The 25,275-nt window shown below is 48.3% G+C and overlaps 1 protein-coding gene across 1 annotated transcript; it reads right to left on the bottom strand.

The window, feature by feature from the left end:
• Positions 1-3,218: 3,218 nt before the first annotated feature.
• On the bottom strand, positions 3,219-19,776 carry LOC144168547 (uncharacterized). Its single transcript, XM_077697506.1, has 5 exons — positions 19,769-19,776; positions 18,338-18,530; positions 17,010-17,343; positions 11,787-11,911; positions 3,219-4,002 (listed from the first exon to the last, which is right to left on the bottom strand). Exons 1-5 carry the CDS (start codon positions 19,774-19,776, stop codon positions 3,367-3,369), a joined length of 1,296 nt encoding a protein of 431 aa, XP_077553632.1. The 3' UTR covers positions 3,219-3,366.
• Between the last annotated feature and the right edge of the window lie 5,499 nt (positions 19,777-25,275).

Below are 25,275 nucleotides of genomic sequence, written 5' to 3'. Positions count from 1 at the left end.
CGAGCGATGAGGCGGTATTTATTGCATAAAGCCCGAAAAAGAAAAAAAATTCCCCGCATTTCCCCGAGGGGAAGAATGTGGAAGTGCGAATGCACGAGTTGAATTTGCGCGGTTCGGTAATGTTCGCGAAAGAGAGATCGCACACACACACACAACTACAAAGAAAGAAAGATGCATTTATTCACAGACACCTATTTATGTTGTCGTTGTACTTGATTGCTAGAGCGGATCTCAGCTTTGAAATTTCGTGTCAGTACTCCTTTAAGCGGGTGCATTAGCCCTTCTCACGCCCGATTCTTGGCCAATCCCCCACGTGGGTATGTGCCATGTCAGCGGCCAGGCAGCGCGCGCCCATCTCGCCCCGTTGCCAAGGAAGACGAGGAGATTCCTGGCCAATCCCCCACGTGGGTATGTGCCATGTCAGCGGCCAGGCAGCGCGCGCCCATCTCCCCCCGTTGCCAAGGAAGACGAGGAGCGCGCGCACCCGCAGCTGTTGCTATGCGGACGGCGGCGGACGCTTCAGGCTCGCTTAAGAAGTGCATTCGCACTTCAAAAAAACTACCATGCGTGGTTTGCGGTGGCTGCACCAACTAACTGCAGTGGCATCAGGTAAAAATGCTACGTGATTGGACGATGTCCAAGATTAGTAGCATTCAAACAAGTTTCGGTTTAGGTTCTGTGAAACATGCTTGAAATCCGACGTTATCGTTGCATGGGCATTCCCTATATCTTAATAATCGCCATACCGAGCTTCTGTCATATTATCGGCTGTAAAATGCCTCATCAACCTACCAGGACGGCTTGGAATCGTAGCAATCACCAGCCGAGGCCTACGCAGTGGATGAACGCCCTTGGCGTCACCGCGGACGCTCAAATGCCGTGCGTTTTTACCCCACCTTGGCAGCTTGCCCCACTCATGCCTGTAACGTAAAAGGGGTGCTTGCACCAGGCCAAGGGTCTGCTGATTCGGGGCTGTGCTCACTGCCGGCTAGCTGTCGGTCTTATGGCAACAGCATGCCAACGAGAACTCGCTAGCGCGTCAGTGTCAGCCTGCGCTCGTTCTGTGAACTCGCTCGTGTCGCAATGAACGTTACGGCCCGAAAATGGTGAATTCAGAGTAGAAAACATCGACAGAAAGCGAAGAAATCAACGTACAAGAAAAAAGGATGTACCTTCGGAGATTCGAACTTGCGACTTGCAAAATAACATATCTATCGCTGCAGACCACTCGACCACGAGCTAGGGTGGCCGGTGTTGGAAATTTAAGGTATATAATGTATAACCAGTTTACACTTTTGTGTAGTTTTAGAATTTCAAACAGCTTAGATCAATATTTGTTGTATAGCGGTCGTGCAGTAAGCGCCCCCCAAATTTCCACAATATCTCACGTCTCGCAATTGCATTTCTTAAACGGAAAAGCGTTCGCAGATTCGTGGTCGTGCTGCTGACCACTGCGCTTGTTCATTCAGCACAAAAAGTGCTTCCTGCACCTTAGTTTTATGCTGTACGGTAAAAGTTTCAGTTGATTTTATTTTCTTAGCACCTATATTAACTTCGCTGACTCTACTCCCGCCTTCAATTAGCCCAATTTTCCTACTAGCGCGCCAGTCAGCGAAGCGTCGCATGTGCACTTGTGTGGAGCGACCTAGACTTTGAGCTTGATACAGTGTACAATGTAACAAACTAAATAAAGGTATATTCTTGCATTCACAAACGCGTCGTGGCTTACTTTCGACTGAGCGAACGAATTGCGACGACCCGTCGACGGCCGGCGGACTAAACGCTGGGCCGACCGACTCTGTCGGAATGTCGGCTAGATACCCCAACTAAGGTGGAAGAGATGGCAATTGGCAATCGCTCTACCTCTTGTTTGTCGGCCGCAACCTAGAATCGATCTCCCATTCGGAAGTTGCCATTACAAATTTTGCATGAGGCAAAATATCTCCTCGAATTCGCTCCAAATTCTCTAGCAAAATTCACCCACTATCTCGGTGGAGCTCCTCTGCGCCCCTGCGCATGCGCGGCTAGAGGGGAATGAGGCGTCACACATGGCGGCCCGAGAGTTTACTCACCTGCCCGGCATGAACCCCTTCCCCCACCGCGGCGCCAGATCCACCAAAGACAAACTAATTATAGCGGTATCACAGAGCACTACTACGGTGTTCTCTACGCCCCAGCCCATGCATATCTTCCACAACATAAAGTACGAACATGGAGACTCATTCGAACAGGAGCCTTCCCAACTGATCCCTTCTCCATCATATTCACTCTTCAGAATTCCCCGCTCCTGAATGTCCCTTCGTAGTGCGCATGCATCGCTCACCCATTGCATGTCGAAATGCCCCCAAGATCCTTTCCCCCAATCACCAGCAGCGAGCAGTAGGAAGACGCGCTGAGCAGCCCCGTCCTGGCCACTTAAGAGCTCTTGGTTGAACGAGCTGCTTTAGTGGTCACCTGCCTGGTGGCCACACCGTCTCCTTAACCCCCCCCCCTCTCTCTCTCTCTCTCTCTCTCTCTCTCTCTCTCTCTCTCTCTCTCTCTCTCTCTCTCTCTCTCTCTCTCTCTCTCTCTCTCTCCAGCCAATCGCTGCACTCTACATCAGGTCGCCACTGGGCGCCTGCTTGCTCAGCAGCCAAGCAGCATATGATGCTTTTGGGATTCGCATAGGCACACGGTCGGAAGCGTCCGCCTCTTCATGTTGTACGGAGTTTGAGGTTGACGGGAATGAAGCAAAGCATCTTTCTACGGGGGATGCCGCGTGATATTATGCGTCAAATTTCGCTGCCAGGAGGCTGGCCTTTACGTTAACAAATCGGGTGGCCGGCTTAGTTCATGTGCATTCGTTGCTAAGACTTGGCTCTCTCATCGTTCTCCGTTATAAACCGTCAAGCAAAATAATTACCATAGGAGAAAGGCCGAGAGTAACCGGAAAGAACAACAGAACTCATTTAATGGCCAGAAAAAAGCGCGGCATTTATTCTACTGCTACAATTTAACCATATATTATACAACCCGGCAGTGGCAGAATCAAACATGGATTCGCGGTGAAATGACAACGCTGGTTCACTTGGCGTATTACAGTGCGAATGACGTCCCCCATAGCCCTGTTCCCCGAAGGGGTATGCATCGAGGTGAGGGAAATAGTAGGAAAGACGACGTAAGCCTCAGAGATCTCAGCAACCTTCTCAAGTCACACGCGTAATAGTCCTTATCCGCCAACTCCCTACTTCTCCGCCCCATGCACAATAAATATTTAGATTACACCCGCCAATGTACTTCATACATATCGCCTATTTCAGCGTGAAAGCTTGCATTTACAGACACTGGATTAATCAGGACACACATATGCACTCGTATATTTTCTTTCTACTCCCCGTAGTCCGCAAAGAACACCCTGCGCGGCGACGAGGACGCATGCATGGCGTTGTCCGATTCGCTGCGATCACGGAGGTCGCGCGGCGCCACGGTCGCGTCGTAGCGCGAGCTACTGCGGCTGCGCAACCTGGCCGGGGGCGCTGACTCCCCATCTTCGTGGTCATTGGCCTCGTAGCGCTGGGACGACCTTTCGGAGCGCGCCCCGGGGACCGGGAAAGAGCGGAACGAAGAGGCCTCGTCGCTGCACGTGGCCGTGGCCGGAGGCCTCCGCTGGGGCTGCGAAGAGCACTGAGGCCGCGGACCGGAGGGCGTATTCCGCAGAGGATCCGGACGCGGGACCTCGCTGTAGCGGGGCGATGCTGGTCGCTGAAGGCTGCTGGTGCGGCGATTAAGAGGCGCCCGGGGCTCGGCGCTGGATGAGTCCGGATGGGAGATAGAGGTGCCCCTGCTGGTCATCAGTCGCTGGACCAGTTTGCTCTGGTAGATGGGCGACGCCATGGACCGGAACGCCTGCTTGGCCCACACCGCCCTCGCACGGTCCGCGGTGCTACCACTGACGCTACCGAGTCCGGCCGGACCATCGGTGGTCCTGAAAGGAACATGTGGTACTGGGTTTGTAGGTGCGTGCTGGGAAGGAAATAAAGATAGCTATAGTCTAACCCACACACAGTACCCGTAGTGCAAATGTGAAATATGGATGCTTATATATACTGGTAAAATTCCTCCCAGTGCCTACTAGGTCATCCGCATTGCATAAAATTCTACTAGCCATGTAACACGGCAGTTCCTCCACACTAATGACCCACATTGGAGCTGTGGGAAGCGGCCTCGACCGGTCCAGTTCTGGAGGACCCTCGGCCTTTATAAGTTGAGCCTGTACGGGTCTCTCCGTAGGCCCGTGGACTAGAAAAGGGAAGTCCTGAACAACTCGCACTGTTCCCAGTGAGAACTATTTTGTAGCAACGGTAAAGCTCATTTTCCCTCTTTCTCCTACGCATCTTAAGATGGTATCTAAGATTCGCGTACTTCGATACTGCCGACACTTTCTGCAACAAGCGTGAAGAGTACTTTTTTTTTTTAAATGTCGTGGTACTTCAGGCCTTCGCCCCTGACCGACACTGCCAGGCCGCGTAATCAGATTTGCAATGTTTTCCACCACCATTTAAAGAATACATTTCAGGCCACTGGTGCTTCCTCTTAGCCTTGAGTTTTCAGTTTGATTGGGTACTAAAAATTACACTCAACGCTAATCATATCAGCCACAGTGACCCAGTGACCAAATTGGTCTGCTGCTAATTATGTGGTCGCTCGTTCGTTTCCCGACAGTGCTACACATTTTTACGGAAATTTAAAGCAAAAATGGTTTAATGAAAAAAATTTCAAGCCACTTTGAATAAGCCGAGGTGTTTGAAAGTAGTTCGTAGTGTTTTGCCATGGTTTCGAACCGGCTTCGGCTAGACCTAGCTAACATGTTGCTTGGACTGCTTGGATTTTATCCTGAACCAACGCTGTGTTGATTAATTCTGTGAACGTATCAGACCTTAATAAGTCAGAAAGCTTAACTAGTCGAGATAGGACGTTAGTATATTGTTACTAGAAGACTTTATTGAGAAAGACAGAGAAAGGAACTATTTCAAGTGCCCCATGTCCGGGTTGCCGGGGGTACCATTCTGGTGTGACGAAACGGCACCTAAATGGGTACTCGGGCAATACGCAGGGCGATACCAGAGTACCGGGAAATGATCAGGTTGATAGCAATGGCTATATCAATTATTTCCAACCAACCAGAAAAACAGCCCCCTTCTTGACAAGAACAACACGCATCGGTTTGGCATCAATACTTATTTCACAAGTTCTAAAAAAAGATTCCCCAGGTTTGAAACATTGAGCCGGTAAAACGAGAAAAGAATTCGAGGCCCAATTACGTTTTTCAAGGTTCTAAATAAGCCTTTTCTACATCCTCAAGATCTCCCATCACCGAGCACAATACTTGGCTCCTTAGAAATAAATGTTAATTTCCGACAGGAGCTTTAGCCACATAGCTGAAATTCAATATACCTATTTGTCACTGTATAGTTAATAAATTGCAGTTTGCCCTTTTCTTTTGGCGAAGCTCCTCCCAAAAGAAGTTGTTAAATCTACCGCCACTGTTTAGTTTGTTTTCAGCGCTAACTTTCCCAGGCTAAACCATTCGCGGTTGCGCGAAACACAGCGAGACTACTTGTGTAGCACAAAGCCTGATCACGCATGCTTGATATCACAGAGAGGAATGGGGAATTCGCAGAAGACCACAAGTGACGTCATAGTCCGATTTGTTACGTTCATTGGGCAGTCATGGCATAAATGTTAAGCGCTACGCTTATAACCGAGTCGTTATTGGCTTAACGCTTCACGTTACTCTTCGAGTATCCCATTGCAGCACAAGCTGGAATGCTTCAGGTTGGCAACTGACGAATGCTTGGAAGTCAGCCATAATTTTGTGTAATCTGCAACCACCGCCCAGCACGTAAGTCTGCGAGATTCAATTGTTGGCTAAAATCATTCAGAGGTTCGCTTTGCAAGGCTAAACATGTGATTACAACTTCGCAGTACCACGAGGTAAGTTCATGGCTATTGTTCTTCACCCAAGATGTAGCGCAGTCAATGACCACCGGTGAAAAGTACTGAGGGGGCGCTCACTCAACTACCCGTGTACCTGACTGGCATCAAATTATAAAATAGCCACACAGGTCTCGCAACGAACAATACCCAACTTGTGGCGTCACCCTGAATTGGCTCACTCTCCCTATAGCGTACAGTTGTTCTAGAATAGTGTGTACAGTAAACCTTCACCCTTAAAAATGCCTCGGGACAGAAACTTTCTTATAAGCAATACTTCGCTAAAAGCGGGCATGATGTGTTTTCTATACACTGCGGCGGAAACCACAAAAAAGTTCGAATAAAGCGATGTCGTTATAAGGAGGGATTACTGTATATAGGCGGAAACCAGTGAACGAAGACTGTGGTTCATCGCAAATGCAGGCGTGCAGGGGTGGTACAGCATCGCCAGGCTTCACTTAACTGTTGTTGATTATAAGTCATAAAACACGCCGACGCTACACAGGCGCCGGTCGCGCCGTAGTGAAAGGCTGCGATATATATAATTTTGGCCTCCTGGGGTTCTTTAACCTGCACGGAAATCTCCAACACAGGGGCGTTTTCGCTTTTCGCCGCTTGAGTGTTTGTGATCGCGCCATGCAGTGTGCAGCCTCGGTATTGAAGGACGGTGTGGCAACCCCTGCCGTGTGAAACTGACCTTGGAGGAAATAAAGCTTACGAGAGGCCCCGGCGGTCACCGGTGCATCAGGAGAAGTGTGGAGGAAGTCGCACTGTTTTTTTGTAGCGTGAGATACACTGGCCGAGGTTGAGCAGTTCGCGTGGCTCCTGGAGAACCGTGCTGAGCATGCGCGAGGAGCAGTGACGTCTCACGACGCACAGCTGGCGCGCCGGAGCCGCCGCCGCCGCGACTGGATTGGACTGGATTGGACTGGAAATCGTTTTAGCAGCAGTAATCATGATGATCAGCTAATCCTAGACAACGAGGAAGTCTAAGAATAACCAGCTCAACCTTAGCTCACGCTACGTATATCCTGGCATAGCCGAGCTAAGCCACCGCTAATTTTTTTACACTCATCGGAGGCCACTGGCAACCGCGTCCTAGCCGAAGGCCGGCACCCCGAGACCATACGTCACTGCACGACCCAGCTGGTAGAAAATGGATGGCAAGCAGTGACGAAGCACACGACAGGAGAACTAGGGGAGGCGGAGGAGGTGGCGCACGGGCGCAAAATGGAATAAAAAAGGGCGACCTCCGAAAATGTCCTTTCCGACATCAGAAGAGGCGACGTGAGGGCCTCTACTAAGCTTTTCTCCCGTAATGTGGTCTAACGTGCCGGGGCGGAATTAGAAACTAGGGAGGATACCCATTTTGTGTCTCTTCGTTCCCGTGCGCTGGAGCCGGAGGGTCATGGGGACACTAAAAGCCGAGGAATGTCACGTGAAGGGCGGATGGAAAAGCGAAATTGAACGAACACGTGAGTGGAAGGACGCAAAATTGAGACGTCTCTTCCTACGCAACAAGACATCAGATGTTACAGAATTGAGAGATACAGCAGCCGAGAAAAATGCTTTTGATATGGCACCCGGTACATTTTAGGGGGCACAATGCGTTAGTAGAGCCTGCCAACGACATAAGCCACACAGTAGTCACGGTCAGCTATACTGTGTATTATGTACAGGTACTACATGTCCTCTGTTATAATTCTGCATTCAGTTTGAACATTGTCACAGGGAAATGAGTGAACACTTGCCTCCCATGCCAGTCACTCCCTAGAGGCTGGTTGGAGCGACTCTGCGTACCGCTGGACTGGTAGCCTCCCGAGTACCCATAGCGGTCATAGTGCGAATCGAGCCCGGACCTCTCCGGCTGCATTTCGTAGGACCGCTGCCGGTTGCAATTGTTCGCCTCCGGATGAGTGAAGGCGTCCGTCGTATTGCCGTTGCTCGAACCCGAGGCGGACTTCTTCCTGTCATCGCATTAGAAGGTGCGATGTGGGCGAACGGCGACAGGGGACCGCACCAGCAACTAATATTACTGCAGGGGCAAAAACAGTCAGGGAACTATGGAGAAGAATGCGACAAATCCGCTTGTAACGAAAGTATTCGATCTAAATACTAGTCAGCCTAAATTTAACTCAGGGCACAAAGACGAAAGACGAAGCACAAATTTTCAAGATGGGTAGGATGCACACCACTAGAATGTAATAGAGAATTTCCCCCCGCTCTGTGCGACCAATGAATGCTTGGATGAAGTTTCTGATGGTGTTTACGGTGGTCTATGCCCCATGTTCCTAGAGCAGTGGTTGAAGATGATGATGGTTTGATTTTTATGGCGGGTAGCCAACTAGGGCAACTAGCGCCAAAGGGAAATGATTAACCAACAGTGATGAAAAGGTAAGTACTAAAGCCGGTAAGCAAAACAGAGTAAAATCAATTAAAGACAATGAAGATGGCTGGTGTAGAGGGTCGGGTTTTGATTATGCCTGATATGAAATACTCTGTAAAAATGTTTTCTTGTACAAGTGCTTAAAAATGCGCTGAAAAGATGTCACGGACAGGATCGTTGGACAAAAAGAACGATGGGTGGAGTGGGGTATTTTATCTGTACAGTTCGGCAAAGTGTTTTTGTCGCGTTCTGTCGAGTGCCTTTGATTATATTAGAACATGGATTACGGATAGGTGTTCTCCGCACCTGCTGCACAGGGGTCATGAAGAAACAGATAGCAGGTGAGAGTGGGCCGCATGCGTGTGGCCTGTCCGTAATCTAGCTAAGGCAACTTCGATGAATCTATTGATCAGTCAGTATCGTCCTAAGTGTGGTTTTACTGCGTGTAATGTGTTACCTGTCTGCGTGCTCTAGTCTGCTTGGAATTTTTTTTACAGAGGTGTTGTCTGATGTGTGGCTTGAGGTCGGTGTAGGGTATTGTTATGTCCACTTTATACTTAGGTTCAGAAGCAGCGTCCCTTTGATCAATGGTCTCATTCCAGGTGATCACACAGTGGCCTGGAACCCAGCAAACGGTCACTTTAAGATATAACATATTCTGACGTAACGGTTTTATGCACTAGATTAATAACATCTTTTTTACAAGACTTCTTAGATAAGAATGCGTGTACAGCGCTAAAAAAATTGTTACGACGATAGACTTGCGAATTTTATGTTGGGCTATGTGACTGAAAACAAGGAAGAAACCATACGCCTCTGCCGTAAAAAATGCTGCTTTTGAAATTCAGGTTCTTGCTCTTACACGGCCCAAAATCGGGTCCGTGTGGATTTGGATCGGGCCCGTGTGGTTTGAGGCAGTTTTGGATGCATCCCTAGAAAATCCTGCATACTTTTATTGTTACTCCGTAAACAAGAAGTGCTGCAGCATTGGCATTCTCAGAACTCGGCTTTTATCAATTTTCGTGAACGACAAGTCGCACAACTTTAGCAAAGCAGTCTCTACAAGAGGTATCTGCGGTTCGAGACGATCAAGGAGCGCTGTTCTCGTCTGGTGATAATAGCTATACCTTTCCTTTGGCAGCGCTCCCAGTTAAGAAAAGAGCAAGCGTTCATCAGCACCCCTACATGGACCCTTGAAGGTGGCAGAATTAAAAGTAGTGGATTCCAGGCTACAAGAGCTCGGCCGCAGGATTCTTGTAGCATCGACGTTTGCAGTCTTTATTTAAACTAAAAAAAAAAGATACACATGCAATGTACACAGGGGCCCTACAATGTTGAGAGTTTTGGTTTGTTTATATCTTACTACATCTATGGTCATTCATTGCATGTATTTTATCGCTGACTATTCTTTTCTTTCACTTTTTGGTATAATTACTTCCCTTTGTTCATTAAATTACCAACCCATCTTAACGTTTGCTACTTACTAAGATTTTCTCTTTTTTTTGTTTGCAAATTGAATTACAATGGGTCCCATTACATTGCCAGCCTCTGGGACCCTTATCTGCATATTAGTAAGCAGCGCATGGCGTGCGCCGTATATTTTCCTAATGATAATAAACTGAAACAAACTGAAGGAATCGTCGCTGACTCACCGTTTTGAAACAATGAAGACGGATAGCAGGACCCCCGTGACGGTAACGACGGACAGCCCGATCACCCAGGCGGCCCAACCCGGAATAATATCGTCTGTGAAAGAAGGAAAAGCAACTACGTCACGCCAGCTTTCACGTTAGCTCCACTTTTCTCGTCGAGCGTTCTCGCACGAAACAGGAGGATTATGCCCCAACGCTTTGGCTTTTCCACATATGCTACGCCACGTCAATTCCAAACCATGGGCAACCACTGCACCCAGTCAACAGGTGCACCACTCACTAACGGTGCTTTACGAAATTCAAATTAATCGTATTTTCGTGGTTTTCGGAATTGCTCTCATTAGTGTTGCAAAGACCATGTCTGTTTATACGCTAAATGAAGAAAATATCAGCCCACAAGGAACGCCGATATTAACTACAATGCACGAGCAACGTACGACAGCAGATTACTGAAAAAAAATGTTTTCCGAGAAGCGCTTATGCTCCTAGAACCCCAATATAGGAACCCATGACAGCAAATTGCTGAAAACTAGAATGTGATTCGAGAACCGCTTATTCTCCTTTAACATGGATAATTATAGTAAGCCGTGGCAGCAGATGACTAAAAGTAAGTTTATTTTCCAAGAACCACGTATTCTATTACAGCCCGAAAGCAGCAACCCATGACAGCACATTACTAAAAACAAGAATATTTGTCTATCGATATCCCCTCCTTCCCGAATATTCCGAAATGTTATTCTCACGTTCTAGAATCTTGTTATAAATGAACAGCAGAAGTTATTGATTATCGATTACATCCTGAAAGTTTGACCAATCAGCTTTTAGCATATTGCTCATTTGCGTGACTTTTTTCTTACATAAAATCGTAGAGGACCGTAATTTTAATTTTAGTTTCATCGCGAGTATGTTCGAGCTCAATGTTTCCTATGCATCAACGCCTCAGAGTCTCAAATCAAAACTGCGATATATTTTTTGCTTAAACCATTACACAAAGTGACTTGACGCATGTTTTATAGGTTATTTTTATACGTACTGCCGCAGTTCCTCGGAATGTTTTGTTTTGAGCTTGCCTTCAAAACTTGGTTTTGAACTCTCCACACTCTAAGAAGTCCCCGTGGCGCGTCTTCATCAGAGCGCTCCTGAATGACCAATCGAAGTGGCCTAGTGTGCAAATTCGACGAATAACGCGGCCGCGAGTATAATTTGAATGAAAAAGGGCATCTGCGCAGGGATGCAAAACGAATTGAACTTGCGCCTCGCCCCTTGCACATGCACCTTTTTAGTTAGTTCATATGATGGGCTTCGTCATTCGTCAAATCTGTGCACTTGGTCATCTGAATTAGTCATTCTGGAGCGCTGTAGTGAACACGGCCTACGGAGACTTTGGAGTGTACGTGCAAGCGCCAAGTGAAAGGGAATATTCCTAGTAAATCTGAGTCCCCCACAGTGAAAGCACCGTTTGGAGCGTGGCCGTCGCGTCACGTAATATGGGAATTAGGAAATTGGCTCTAATATTACACGCATGCATTTTCCTGTTATAAATGTTGACTTAATGAAGGTAAGGATCTTGTTTATGCACTTTTTCCGACGTCAGATAGATTGTCTCTATAATTTGCTTCGCACTATAATATACTACAGATAGATTGTCTCTATAATATACTTCGCACTAGTACTTTATAACTTTATTTTTCATGAACGCAACAACCGCTTTAGCGGGCGCGGGCTGAAAGGGGGGGGGGGGGGGGGGGGGGGGGAAGAGGACACTCACTGCTCACGCATTCCGTCTGGTCCTTGAGGACATGCGGAGGCGGGCAGGTACACAGCCTGTTGATGCACTGCAGGTACGGATTGGTCGCCGTGCACTCCTCTGTCGCCCGGCACTCCTCGTAGAGGTCCTTGGCTGCGAGGACAAGGGCATGCCACACTTACGCACTTCTCCCGACTGTTTGGAAGCGAAACGAAAACCATTCACGACAGTTCAGTAACCCCTCGTTACAACGAAATCGGTTTAGTCGAAATATCGCTTTACTAGAAATTTCTTCTGGTCCCAACCCAAACGCATGCATTTTGGGCCCCATTACTCGAAGCGCATGAAGAACTGGACCCGCTTAGAGCGAAGTGGCGAGCGGAGGCGTCGCCAAGCGGAGGCGACCCAATGGCGAGTCAGGCGGTCAACATGGCGGGTTAACAACATGATGTTTCCCCGGCGATTTTCTCGAGCTGGTCATGCTGGATTCGCATCACCCGACTTTAGATAAACGGTCCAAATGCGTGGTAGGGTGATTGAAGTTTGTTCTTAGACATCGGTCAATGGCGTGGACGCGACGGTGCGCGAACCCTGACACTCGAAGCCTAGAATTAGCAGTGTCGTCGACAGCAGGCTGCCGAAAAACTTTTGTTTTGCAAACCCCGGAAAAAAAAAAAACTGCCCAGTGATCATGCAACAACCCTAGTGCAAAACAGGTCAATTTTCATGATTGCGATGTGTACCCCCAATGAGCGGTAATCGTTGTTTTTTTGAGCTCAACAAAAACAACCTCGGACTCGAGTCGCTTTCCAGCGCGAAATTTTCGTAGCGTTCCCTGACGCCCGCACTAGCCCCCCACCCCCTTTATAAAATAGGCCATTGTCTTCGCTCGATCTGCAGTATGGGAGGCGTTCGGACGCCAGTCGCTGCTTGGTCAAATTGGAGAAGCGGTTTGGAGAAGCCCTGCAAGAACACGAAACAGCCGAAGCTCACTGCCTTTTTCGCACCGGAATAAATTTTGCTTCACTGACTACATTGTGTTTTGATTCCTCGTAGTTGTGGCGCCATTAAAGTTTACCCGCTGTACCTTTCCTCGATGGTCACTTATATCGAAATGCCACTGACAACAAATGTTTTCGCCGTCCCGCTGACTTCGTTATAACGAAGGATTACTATAGTGCATCAGCAAAGGGGAGGGGCTGCTGTGAAGAGCTGTTACCCTAAAAATTTCGCTCCCCGCGAAGCCAACAGCACAAGTGCGCCACCACAACCGACCCTTAACACTGTGTTTACATGGCTGCCGGCTACGCTAAGTTCCGGGTATACGCCTCGAGCGCGGCCTGTAGGGGCGCCACTGAAATCCCCCTAGCGGCCCGTTTCGAAAGCAGGCGCGGGAGTCCGCGCCCCGCTCCCCAGTGCCGCCGCTGCTTTTGCGGCACGTCCACGACTGAGATTTACCGTTTGTGGGCGTTTGAAATTCATGTTTGTGTGGAGCAGTCACTCTGTTCGCAAATGGGGTGTGTTTACGAGAGTGTAAATGTTTCCGACGCGATCTTAGTGTGGTATTTTCGGTCTGTATAAGCGCCAGGTGTGTGTCACAGGCCAGCGTCGCGGAACCGGCGTATGTCGGAGCCGATTGTAGTTACACTGACCTGAATTTACTAGCCGTGTCTCCGTAACCACCGGTTCCTCAGATGTTCATGCTACGGCTATACACTACGATTTAAATCGGTTTTGTGCGCTTACATAATCAGCGGAGCACTCATACCTGACAGCACACCAGTTACGTTTGCCAATATTATACCTCAGATATTGATCACCACCATTTACAAGCCAGTCTGTGTTAATTTCGGTAATATTCAACAAAAGTACGATGGACAATGCATAATTATACTCGGGGATCAGCACACGTCAGAGTCGTCTTGTCGTGAGGTGCGCGCCCGCAGACCTTCATTTGCTACATATATCCTCTGCGACCAGCGCGGAGACGGGCTTATAATACAATCCGCGTCCGCGACTAAATGCTTCTTCGAAATATCGTCATATGGCACAGGGAGCCTGCAGAATAAAGCAGAAATTGAAATCAGAGGGCCTTATCACATACCACACTCTTCCAACGACACATTCCATCGCTTGTTGAACAGCCTACCCTGTGTACTTCCAAAAATGCGTCCGCCGTACGATCAGCTCTTCGTTGAAGTAGAAAAACAAAAGGAAAGTGAACGCGAGATTTATGTGTGGGATTACTAAAACCTTTATTGCTCGATTCCGCTCCGCATTTGTACACGGCGTCCCCCTCCCTGACCCCCCCCCCCCCCCCCTACCGATTTCTTGCGAAATAGCAGTGCATTTCGCGTATGGTTGGTCTAGTGAAACCTACCTGGCTTAAGTTTAGACGAACGTCTTTAGCATACCAGAAGCTGCTCTGTTTTTTTTTTTTTTCATTTCCGTTAGAGTTATTATGTTCCTAAATTCCGCATTGGCACAGCATTTATTTTTCTGTGGTTTCATATGGCGTGTGTGGGCACATATTTAACGACGCACAGGCTTGGAATATACTTTACATTTTCGCATGGTTTATATTCTTATAAAAGGCATAAGTTATTGTCCGGGATTGGGTAATCACATCCCCGAAACATATTTTTCTGCGGCGTATATATACGGAACGAAGCCGCATTCGTTGTCCACGCTGCAAAATGAAGCGAACCTCTCATTGTGCCAGTATCAGGTCTAAACGAGGCGTCAATAGAATTCATTTGTGACTGATGTTTTGGAGGTGACATGGGTGATATGTTGCTGCCGTCGCCGATGCCCGGAAGAGCGGCGACGAAGCGCGCAGAACCGCGTCCCCGGGTAGCTCTTGCAGGCGATCGCGTACTCTACGAAGACGCAGCTGCTTTTTAAGTGACCTAAACGTACTCTTTTCCTATAGTCGTCACCATAACAAGTTTTTTTATGGTGCGGAAAGGCGAAAAGAAGCGAAATAGAACCAAAACACTGCACGAACCCCTATCAGTCACGCAGCGCAAATCCCGTCAACGCCGCGGGGAAGCGGCGGCAGGCGGCGCAGCGATCGCGAAGCTCGAGGCGTATACGCTGTTTCTTAGACATTACTCGGACGTCAACGTTGTATTACATGCAGTTCTTTCTTCGCTGATTCGAAACACTGTTTTGGAGTTGCACTTCCGCGGTGTGTTATAATTTCTCCCAGGAACCGCCCATCAACTGGAGGAAAGACGGAATACCCCGGGACCGACTGTCTTTCAAGTTGGAGCAGTGGGATCCCCCTTAAAAAGCTGTCCCATTTTACCATTTTATACCAAGCGCAGCGACTTCTACCGCCTCAGAATTATCTGATTGCCTCGGAACATCTTCGAAGACAGGCAACGCTTGGACTGTCAGAACTCCGATGGAAACAACGGAGATCAAAAGGGGTCTAGTTCCAGCGCAAAAGGGGTCCAGCGCAAGCGGCCCAGGTGTTTATGCTTTCCTGGTGAGGGTAATTTCTCGATATTTATTTTCCCCCAGCTCATAATTCATAATTCCGGGCAGTATGACGTTCGATTAGGTTGCACGAGAAAGGATCGCAAATGACAAAGGTAACCTTTCGTGTTATTTCGTTACAACTGGAAAAGGTAACTAGAAAGAAATTGGCCAGCACTTAACTGAAACGAAGGCAAACGGTTGGCTCGCGTTCTGCTACGTTTGTCGGTTATATGGAAATCTTTCCCCTCCCAGTGCTTCGTGCACGGGTATTTCGGAGGACAACCCCACTGCCACGATGAAAGCGTGCTCCGGAGAAGTAATGCCGTCCCAGTACAAAGCTTTTATGAATTCAAAGTAGGGAATGGTCATTCAAAGTATAATCTAAAAACTCCCCATCCAGCCTGCTAACAGCCACGAGTACACGTCTCTGTGCCGGATAGGCGGTTGATCGAACTGTATTGCATGTGGTTGGTGATAAGACGGATGGGAGAGGCCTTCGCCCTAAAGTGGGCATAAGTAGGGCTAAATATTATAATTGAGCTGATTGATTGATTGATTGATTGTGGGGTTTAACGCGCCGACGCTGTACAGGTAAATAGACGCGCCGTGGTGGAGGGCTCCGGATTAATTTTTACCACCTGGAGATGTTTAACGTGCGCTGAAATCTCGAACACACGGGAGTGTTTGCTTTTCGCCTCCATCTGAAAAGCGACCGCCGCGGACGGGAATCTAGCCTGCATCCTTTGCCTCAGCAGCACAACGCCATAACCACTGAGCCACCGCGGCGGGTTTAATTGAGTTGATAATCGGGTAATGATGGTAATAATGATTAGGAATATCAATGCTTCCCTTAAAGCACAGAATGAAGTTTGTTTTCCCAACGTCCCTCTTGAAATTCACTTTTAAGTGGATGAACTGGATAATCCGTAAAATGAATGAAAAACGGAGGCGTTTTGCCGATTGCGGCGTAATTTTACTGCCAAAAGTCTAAATATTTATAATCCCCTAACTGTCACAAATTTTTCAAACCGGCAAACTCGAAGAGAATTAAGAGCACGTGAAAATGACTTTTTTCTACTATTGCAATTGTACAGTTTTTTAGATGCGACGCTGAGAGGAGCATCTCTTGCCGGTGGCCCTGTCCTTCCTGTGTCGTCGTTGTCCGCGTCCGCACAGCTGCGTCTCTTCTCGCTCACCCCCTCTCCTCTCGCCGTGATAGCGCGCCCTCTCCCCCAACATCTGTGGCGCGCGCAGTGCGGCGCGCTCTCTCACTCCGCCGGTGGGCGGCGTTGCGCGCGGTGCCAGCGCGCTGTGCGCATGTGCAGCGCCCTCTCTCTCCACGGTCTCGTCTCCTTCGGGCGCGCTGCGCATATAAGCGGATTGCCGCGCTCCGGCCGGTCTCTCAGTCGACGGTCGTCCGCACTACGCTTGCTCTCTCTCTCTCTCTCTCTCTCTCTCTCTCTCTCTCTCTCTCTCTCTCTCTCTCTCTCTCTCTCTCTCTCTCTCTCTCTCATTACCCGACGATTGCTCACGCAATTCGAGTAATCGACCCAACGGAAACGCACAATGGAACCCCCTTCAGCGTCACATCACACCAGGGTTCCCGCGAGGGGAGGTGGGCGTAATTTTTAAGCGTTGCTTCCATCTGACATACCACGTGTAGCAGACTGAAGGTCTGGCAGCAAGCACAATTTTGCGAGTTTACACGCGCACCCGTAGGTGCGCACATGTTTGTGCCGGCTGCGCGTGAGTGAAAAAGAGCGACAGAGAGCAGTCTCGGCGTGCATCACTAGCGGTATGTGTTCCAACGGAGCATTTCCAGCAACTCTACCGCGGACATGCATAGGGCGGCGCCCTCGCTGGCACGTACCGGTGACGCATCGCAGGACACCGCCGATGGCTGCTTCGACCGGCCTGTAGAAGGGGCACTGGCAGCGGCCGAACGCCTCCCGCGCATGCTTGACGCAAATCTGGCTCGGCGACCGGCGGCAGTCCCGATCGTCGTCGCACTTCTCGTGCCGTTCGGGACGCACCGCCACGCGAGGCACTGCAAGGGCAGCAGAGGGCAACAACAATCGGTACAGTATTGATCGACGTCCCTACAAACCCCTTCCCAATCTCCATCCCATTACTGCCATGGTTTATTCTCAATGCAAAGCTGCTACATACAGTAAAACCTTGTTATAACAAAATTGTGACCCCAGATCCCAACTATGAGGCAGAAATAATTCGAAGGATGAGAAGGCTGGAGTGCATTCGGCAGGCATTCTCAGATAATGAATGGCAGCCTACCATTGCCCCTGAAGAAGAAAGTGTATGACAGCTACATCTTACCTGTACTCACGTACGGGGCAGACACTTGGGGGCTCACTAAGAGGGTTCAACATAAATTGAGAACGACTCAGCGAGCAATGGAACGGAATATGATAGGTGTAACATTAATGGACAAGAAGAGAGCAGAGTGTGTCAGGGAACAAACGCGTGTTAAGGACATATTAGTATAAATTAAGAAGAAGAAATGGACGGGGGCAGGACATGTAATGCGAAGGCAAGATAACCGTCGGTCATTAAGGGTAACAGAATGGATCCCTAGAGAAGGCAAGCGTGGCAGGGGGCGGCAGAAAGTTAGATGGGCAGATGAGATCAAGATGTTTGCGGGGATAAATTGGTCGCAGTTAGCACAGGACCGGGGTAATGGGTAATTGGAGGTTAATGGGAGAGGCCTTTGCCCTGCAGTGGGCGTAGATAGGCTCTGATGATGATGATGATGACGACGACGACGATATCGGTTTATTGTAATTTTTGCTGTATTCAAACGTTTCATAGTTCCCGCCGCAGTGTGTAGAAAACACAACACACCCGCTTCTAACGAAGTATCATTTATAACGAAGCGTTCTCTATCCCAGTGATTTCGTTATATCTACGGTTAACTGTATTTTCACACGGCTTTTGTGGCTTGGGCTGGCATACTCGCCAACACTCATTACTTCAGAGGTTATCACGTGATGTTTATGTCTATAGGCTAGCTCCTGCGAAAGGAAACACGCGAGTGAAGTGTAATGCTGCATTTTACGTGGGGACGCACGCACTCGCACGTTTGGTGGCCGCAAAGCTTTTTCGGAACCTCCTGTTGTAGTACCGCCACTCGTCCTCGTCGCCGTCGTCGTCTCTGTGAGCCAGCGCCCGCTTCAGGCTCTTGTGGGGACCATCTTTTCGGAGGCTGCTGCGTTTCTTCCCTACGGGCTCCTGGACACTGGCCTCGTCGGGAGGACTCGGTGATGCATTTCTGCGAAAAAGAAAGAGCTGCCGTTTGTACGTTAGAACAAGAGTGTGCTAGGCTACGCAATGCGTCGACCTATATTTGTTTGAATAAGTGTGAATTGGGACTAAGTTAAGAACCCACGCCACCCCAACTTCGCCAGGTATAGTGAGTCATTTTCGACCTCGAGAAACTACTGAGCAAGCTGAAGGCAACAAGCGGTCGCTGTGGGGACGCGTTTGGAAGAGGTTTACGCGAGACCGACATAAAAGAAGTCTTTGGGGGATTTATAGAGTAATTCCACCGAAGTCCTCATTTCTGATTGATTGATTGATTGATTGATTGATTGATTGATTGATAGATTGATTGATTGATTGATTGATTGATTGATTGATTGATTGATTGATTGATTGATTGATTGATTGATTGATTGGCTGGTTGATTGACTGATTGATTGACTGACTGACTGACTGACTGACTGATTGATTGATTGATTGATTGATTGATTGATTGATTGATTGATTGATTGATTGATTGATTGATTGATTGGCTGGTTGATTGACTGATTGTGGGGTTTAATGCGCCAAAACTACACGGGTTATGGGGCGCACCCTAGTGGAGGGCTCCGGATTAATTTTGACCACCTGGAGGTCTTTAACGTGCACCAAAATCTCGAGCACATGGGCGTTTTTCGGCGCACTTTAAAGATCCCCAGGTGGTCAAAATTAATCACTTTCCATTATACTTTCAAGGTAAAAAAGAATACTGGCGGCGTTCTTTGTAAACTGTTGTCGCTTATGTTAAAGGAGCCATGAGAGAAAACTCAAGTTCATTAAAAATATTGGCTCGTTAGAATCATACTGACACCACTTTTTGCGTAAACTTCGCTCAAATAAGCTACATAATTAGGAAAAAAGGGAATGGCCATGCGACCCACTAGCTCATTTCCCGCAACAGAACCTATGATGCCACATGAGACAGCTCTGCGATTGGCGGAGGGCGGCAAAAGCAAACGCAAATTAGGCAGAGTTTATAATCTTGCTGAACGAGCGATTTGCGCTTAAATTCAGGGCACATTCTTTTTAAAGCCGTAAGAATGGTGCGACAAACAGTGTAAGTTTCGAAAGCAAATGCAAACATAGAAGTACCGATGCGTACTGCTGTTGGTACTGCGCGCACTATGCTTGTTTAGCTGCAGAGAACTGCGGAGCTTTGGGGTCGTCTCAGACGATACTGGCCGATTGATTGACGCTACGGTGTCTTACGTGACCATATTTGTCGAGCGGGCACTGTTTCAGGCAACGGTTTTGTCCCAGAACAAAAACAAGTCAGGTTAAAGAAGGTCAAAAACAAACCAAAGGCACCAAACGGCATGCCACGGTATGGTGGCGCCATCTAGGTTTGACATAAACAAACGCGTGAACACCTCGATGTCAATGCTGCCTTACAGGGTGGAGACACCCTTTGAACGGTCCCGTGCCGCTGCAATTGGTCAACGTGCTCAACGAGTCGTTCTTTTCGTTTCCCACGCGACCCGGCAACGCGAAACAGATAAAATGATTCAAACTTCGCCAGTTAACTGCGTTGTGGCGATAATTGTAGCGCGGTTTTGATACCATGACTTGCTTCGGCGGCGAGCGAGCGACCCAAAATGGCGGCGCCAGCGTATATGTGTCTCCACCCTGTACGGCAGACGCGTGAATCAAGGGACCCTAGGTTGCAGGGCGGTCTGTGATGTCATTGCGGACCACAAAAACACACGATTTAGCGGGAAAATCAAACTTTTAACTTAAATTGATTAATTTCTCAGTGAACAAAGCGTCGGTTGCAATCGGACAAGCGCTGGGGCAGTATAAAACACGAAATCTTTCGAATAACACAAACTTTTATTTTGTTTTCATGGCTCCTTTAAGGAAAAAGTTTTTACTGCCCTTAAAGGAGCCATGAAGAGAAAACACAAGTTTGGTTCATTAAAAAGATTGCCTCGTTAGAATCATACTGACACCACTTTTAACGTAAACTTCGCTCAAATAAGCTACATAATTAAGAAAAAAGGGAATGGCCATGCGACCCACTAGCTCATTTCCCGCAACAAAACCTGTGATGTCACATGAGACGGCTCTGCGATTGGCGGAGGGCGGCAAGAGCAAACGCAAATTAGGCAGAGTTTATAAGCTTGCTGAACGAGCTATTTGCGCTTAAATTTAGGGCACATTCTTTTTAAAGCCGTAAGAATGGTGGGACAAACAGTGCAAGTTACGAAAGCACATGTAAACATATTAGTACCGATGCGTACTGCTGTTGGTACTGCGCGCACTATGCTTGTTTAGCTTCACAGAACTGCGGATCTTTGGGCTCGTCTCAGACGATACTGGCCGATTGATTGACGGTACAGTGTCTTACGTGACCATATTTGTCGAGCGAGCACTATGTTTCAGGCAACGATTTTCTCCCAGAACAAAAACAAGTCAGGTTAAAGAAGGTGAAAAACAAACCAAAGGCACGAAACGGAATGCCACGGTATGGTGGCGCCATCTAGGTTTAACGTAAACAAACGCGGGAACACCTCGATGACAACATTGTCGTACAGGGTAGAGACACCTTTTAAACGGTCCCGTGCCGCTGCAATTGGTCAACGTGCTCAACGAGTCGTTCTTTTCGTTTTCCACGCACCCCAGCAACGCGAAACAGATAAGATGATTCAAACTTCGCCAGTTAACCGCGTTGCGGCGATAATTGTAGCGCGATTTTGATACAATGACTTGCTTCGGCGGTGAGCGAGGGACCCAAAATGGCGGCGCCAGCATATACGTGTCTCCACCCTGCACGGCGGACGCGTGAATCCAGGGACCCTAGGCTGCACTGCGGTCTGTGATGTCATTGCGGACCACAAAAGCACACGATTTAGCGGGAAAATCAACCTTTTAACATAAATTGATTAATTTCTCAGTGAACAAAGCGTCGTTTGCATTCGGGAAAGCGCTGGGGCACTATAAAACACGAAATCTTTCGAATAACACAAACTTGTATTTTGTATTCATGGCTCCTTTAAAGGAAACTACCGAGTATTGTTTTTTTAATACTGTGAAACAAAGAGCCGTTACCCTACCCTTTATACGTACGAATGATACAACGCTAATACTACATCTTCAGCACGCGTCATAGCGTTAAGGCTCGTAATGTGCAGGCGTACTCTTTGGTTTTATACGGAAGGAAAATCGGCGACAGCGGCTGATGTTTACTTCTTGTAAAACCAGTGGCAATTCATTCATACTAAGCAGTAACGTGTTGTAAACCACGAGCTGAAGACGATCGTAAAGTAGTTTCCCGCAGCCGTTTGACTAAAGCGCTAATAGCGGTGACGGCAAAGGAACGACTTCGTAGGCGGCAGGGTTTTGTTATCCGTATTAGCCTGGACTCATTAATTATATGTGGTACCGACTGAGATATAACTGTCGTGTTGGCAGTCAAACGACTTATATCTTATTTAAGAGCGGCTGTTGTAGGACACAAGGGAAAGTAGTTTTCTGATCGATATTCTCGTGGACTTTTAGGTATTGGTGGTGAGATGTTTGAGTGGCGCCCCCTGGCTCTGACGTCAGCTTGGGGACTCGCGCCGCTGTCGTCTGCTACACTCGCGCCGCTGTCGTCCGCTAGCGAGGGGCAGCAGTGCCTGTGCTAGAAACCGCCCGTTTTGATGCTTTGGTGCATTTAAAAGCGTATTTCCAGAAATTCAGTTATTTTGTCAGCTCCTGATACCTCTGAATAATTTCAAGCTCTATCCCGCACAAGTTTGCAACACACGAGGAGAGAAAAACCAACCATTGTCATAGCATCGGTTAGAGACATCATGTGTAACTCCTCCTTTCAGCTTATTTGCCAAGTTTCAGTGCTCAGAGCTTCTCGATAAGTATTCAAAATGCGTAGGCTTCCCGTAAGTATTCTTGAGATGCTCTTATGAAGACTCCAACAGTTTACTGCTACGCACCAATCAGCAGCGGGTCTCTACACGCGTATCGCACAACAGGAAAAAAAAAAAAAAAACTGGCCGTCTTCTATTTCTTTTGTTGTTTTCGTGTATCAAATGAATGTTTTTGCCGTGCCCAATGCATTATTTTTCTGCACCGTCACAAATGTCTTATTAGAGGCTTGAGGACGTCACGGAGTCGGCTTCGCAGCGCCGCCCGTGGTCGCGCTCACCGCCAATAGGCAGCGGGGGAATTCCCGAAGTTTTGCAACGCCACAGTGAAACTAGTGATTTAACAATTCCTGGCTGTAGCGCAAAGGCTTCTGTAATAGTTCAGGGAGAATCCGTATTCACAGTCGTTATTGCTGGCCTCATATCGACGGTTTGCTTATATTTCGGCACAATGTAAATGACCATGTTGCTGGAATTGGGCAAGCATCTACATCAGCAGTCCAGAAAATGCAATCCGGCTTCCTCCAAGCTAAAGCAACAGCCTTGCGGTCTGATAAAGACACCTTGATCGACACCGCCACAAGCTCGCAGCCCGATAAGCGCACGTGTATTTCCGATCTGCAACTTACGGGAGGTGAACATCGCGCATTATCAAAATAATGTTCTCGCGATTTAGCGGCGAGTAGTGAAATAGTACGTCCATGATTGCCGTGAGGCATGCACCCAAGATTTGACTCCTTTGTACCCCTTACCCAGACTTCTTTATGCACCCCATGCGCACAAAATGTTGAAATCCTGAACTTCCGAAGAAGTTGAGGAGGAGTCTTACCGGAGCTTGGGAAGAGTGGAGCTAGGTACTGGTGACACTTGGAGGAGGCAAGCGGAAGAAATGAATCCCAGCAGCAATGCGAAATGCATAGCTGAAAATGGAAACAGAATTGTATATGGAATACAGTAAACGCTTTGAGGTCGTTGAGCACGTTGAGATTCTTTGTGCACAAACCACGCCCAGAGGTTGCCTGATTCCAACACCTTATGCCTCTTAACGGGGCTAGCAGTCTGAAGACCGAACTCCTCCCGCCTACTGTGCACAACGCTAACCCACCCTCCCCGCTAAGCCCTCCACCCCAAAACCAAAATTGATGATTGATTGTGGGGTTTAACGCGCCGACGCAACGCAGGCGATGAGGCGCGCCGTAGTGGAGGGCTCCGGATTAATTTTGACCCCCTGGGGATCTTTATCGTGCGCCGAAATCTCGTACACACGGGCGTTTTTGCTTTTCGCATCCATCAGAAAAGCGGCCGCCGCGGCCGGGAATCGAACCCGCGACCTCGTGCTCAGCAGCGCAACGCCTTAGCCACTGAGCCACCGCGGCGGGTCAAAACCAAAAGGATCGTGCCCGCAAAAGGCGCCGAGGTGGTATTCTACCCAAATCCAGAAAACCCTCTTAAACCGGCATCGCTCATGCGGTTGTTTGCCGTAAAGTAACGGTAAGCCTAATTAGAACACCGTGATGCCACGGCATGGACAAAACGCAAAACATCAGAGCAGCTGTGAGCGCTTACAAATAAAGCGCCGAAAACCGTTAAAAGTACGGCTCCGGCAGCGGTATCGTTTTGCACTACGTTTCTAGAAACAATACGTTCGCTTGCGAAGGGGGATGCAAGATATTAGCTTTAAAAACCTTCACTTTACGGGATGGAATATTGCACTTGCCTGTTCCAGGGTGATGTGCGAGGGTGGGTGCGCGACTCGCGTGCATCAGGATTTCTTTCTTCTTAAGCTTAAGACGGTTGATGGTGATGATGACGACGACGATGATTATGATGGCCCGCAAAAAAGTCACGCACCCGCTGATAGGAATAGAACAAACCGAAGTTTAGTAAAATCGAAAAAAAAAAGCCAACGAAGGAATAAAACGGTCAGTCAATGCATAAATATTTAAACGGCCCACAAAACCCAGAGTGTATGAAATGTGAAGGAAGGGTGCTCACCGTTCTCCACGTGTTGGTCCAATGCACGGAACATGAGGCAAACACACGCGAGCTTTCCCAGGACTCTACACACACCGTATCCGATTGCGCCCAGCCTACTTTCTTGCAGGCAAACCAGTTGTTGAAACTCTATCATCATCATCGATGCACCGACAACATATCACCATCGGTGCCCGTCATCACGCGGGAGCAGCTCTCGCTCGAGCTGCTTCGTCAGCCTCTCAATCGCCATATTTGTAAATAGAACGACCACTGTATTATCGGGACGTCGCGGCCCTTGGTCTTTCCTTTTATTTTATACCAGTGTTTTCATGTAAACACGTTCTTTAATACTTTTACCGACCATTTTACATTGCAGAGAATTGCAGACTAGGTCACTGTAACCAGGGCCCTGCTGAGGATGTAGCCGTGGCAGTGCCTTCGTGCTTCATGTATTTACCCCTGAAAAAAAAAAAAAAAAACACGTCTAGAGAAAACTTAATCATCAGCTAAATGGAATAAGGAAAATGATTAACAAAATTTTTACTCACCTCCTTTAGTTTGGAGAATAATGGAACACACCAATCTCTGCTCGTAACGAAATCTCCCTATACACGAACCTCTTTAATAACAATCGGACGTGACTACAAACATGAAAATAACTCCCGAGGGGGCACCGTACAGCCGTCTTCTTTGGCGCTTTTTGGTCCAGCACCTCTGGCGCCAATGAGCAGCAAACAACAAAAGGTGCATGTACGGCCGTATGGTGGTGTCAACAGCGAATATGGGGCCTCGGGTAGTTGCATAGCAAGGGAGGTGCCCCTGGCGTCGCAAAAATGCAGATGGTGAAGTCATCTCTGACGATATAACGGGATAATA

This window comes from Haemaphysalis longicornis, unplaced genomic scaffold, assembly GCF_048455015.1.
Source record: "Haemaphysalis longicornis isolate Haplotype H1 unplaced genomic scaffold, Haemaphysalis longicornis Haplotype H1 scaffold_2, whole genome shotgun sequence".
NCBI lineage: Eukaryota > Metazoa > Arthropoda > Arachnida > Ixodida > Ixodidae > Haemaphysalis > Haemaphysalis longicornis.
Note: the sequence above shows the minus strand (reverse complement) of the source record. Positions and strands in the feature narration are given on the sequence as shown.

Bases quoted from the DNA above. Each gene is read 5' to 3' on its own strand.
- LOC144168547 (XM_077697506.1), bottom strand. The intron at 11,912-17,009 runs GTCGCTCTTTTT...TTGTCCTCGCAG, and splicing joins GCACGCCGAGACTGCTCTCT to CCAAGGACCTCTACGAGGAG. The intron at 4,003-11,786 runs GTGAGCAGTGAG...TTTCCTTCCCAG, and splicing joins TCAAGGACCAGACGGAATGC to CACGCACCTACAAACCCAGT.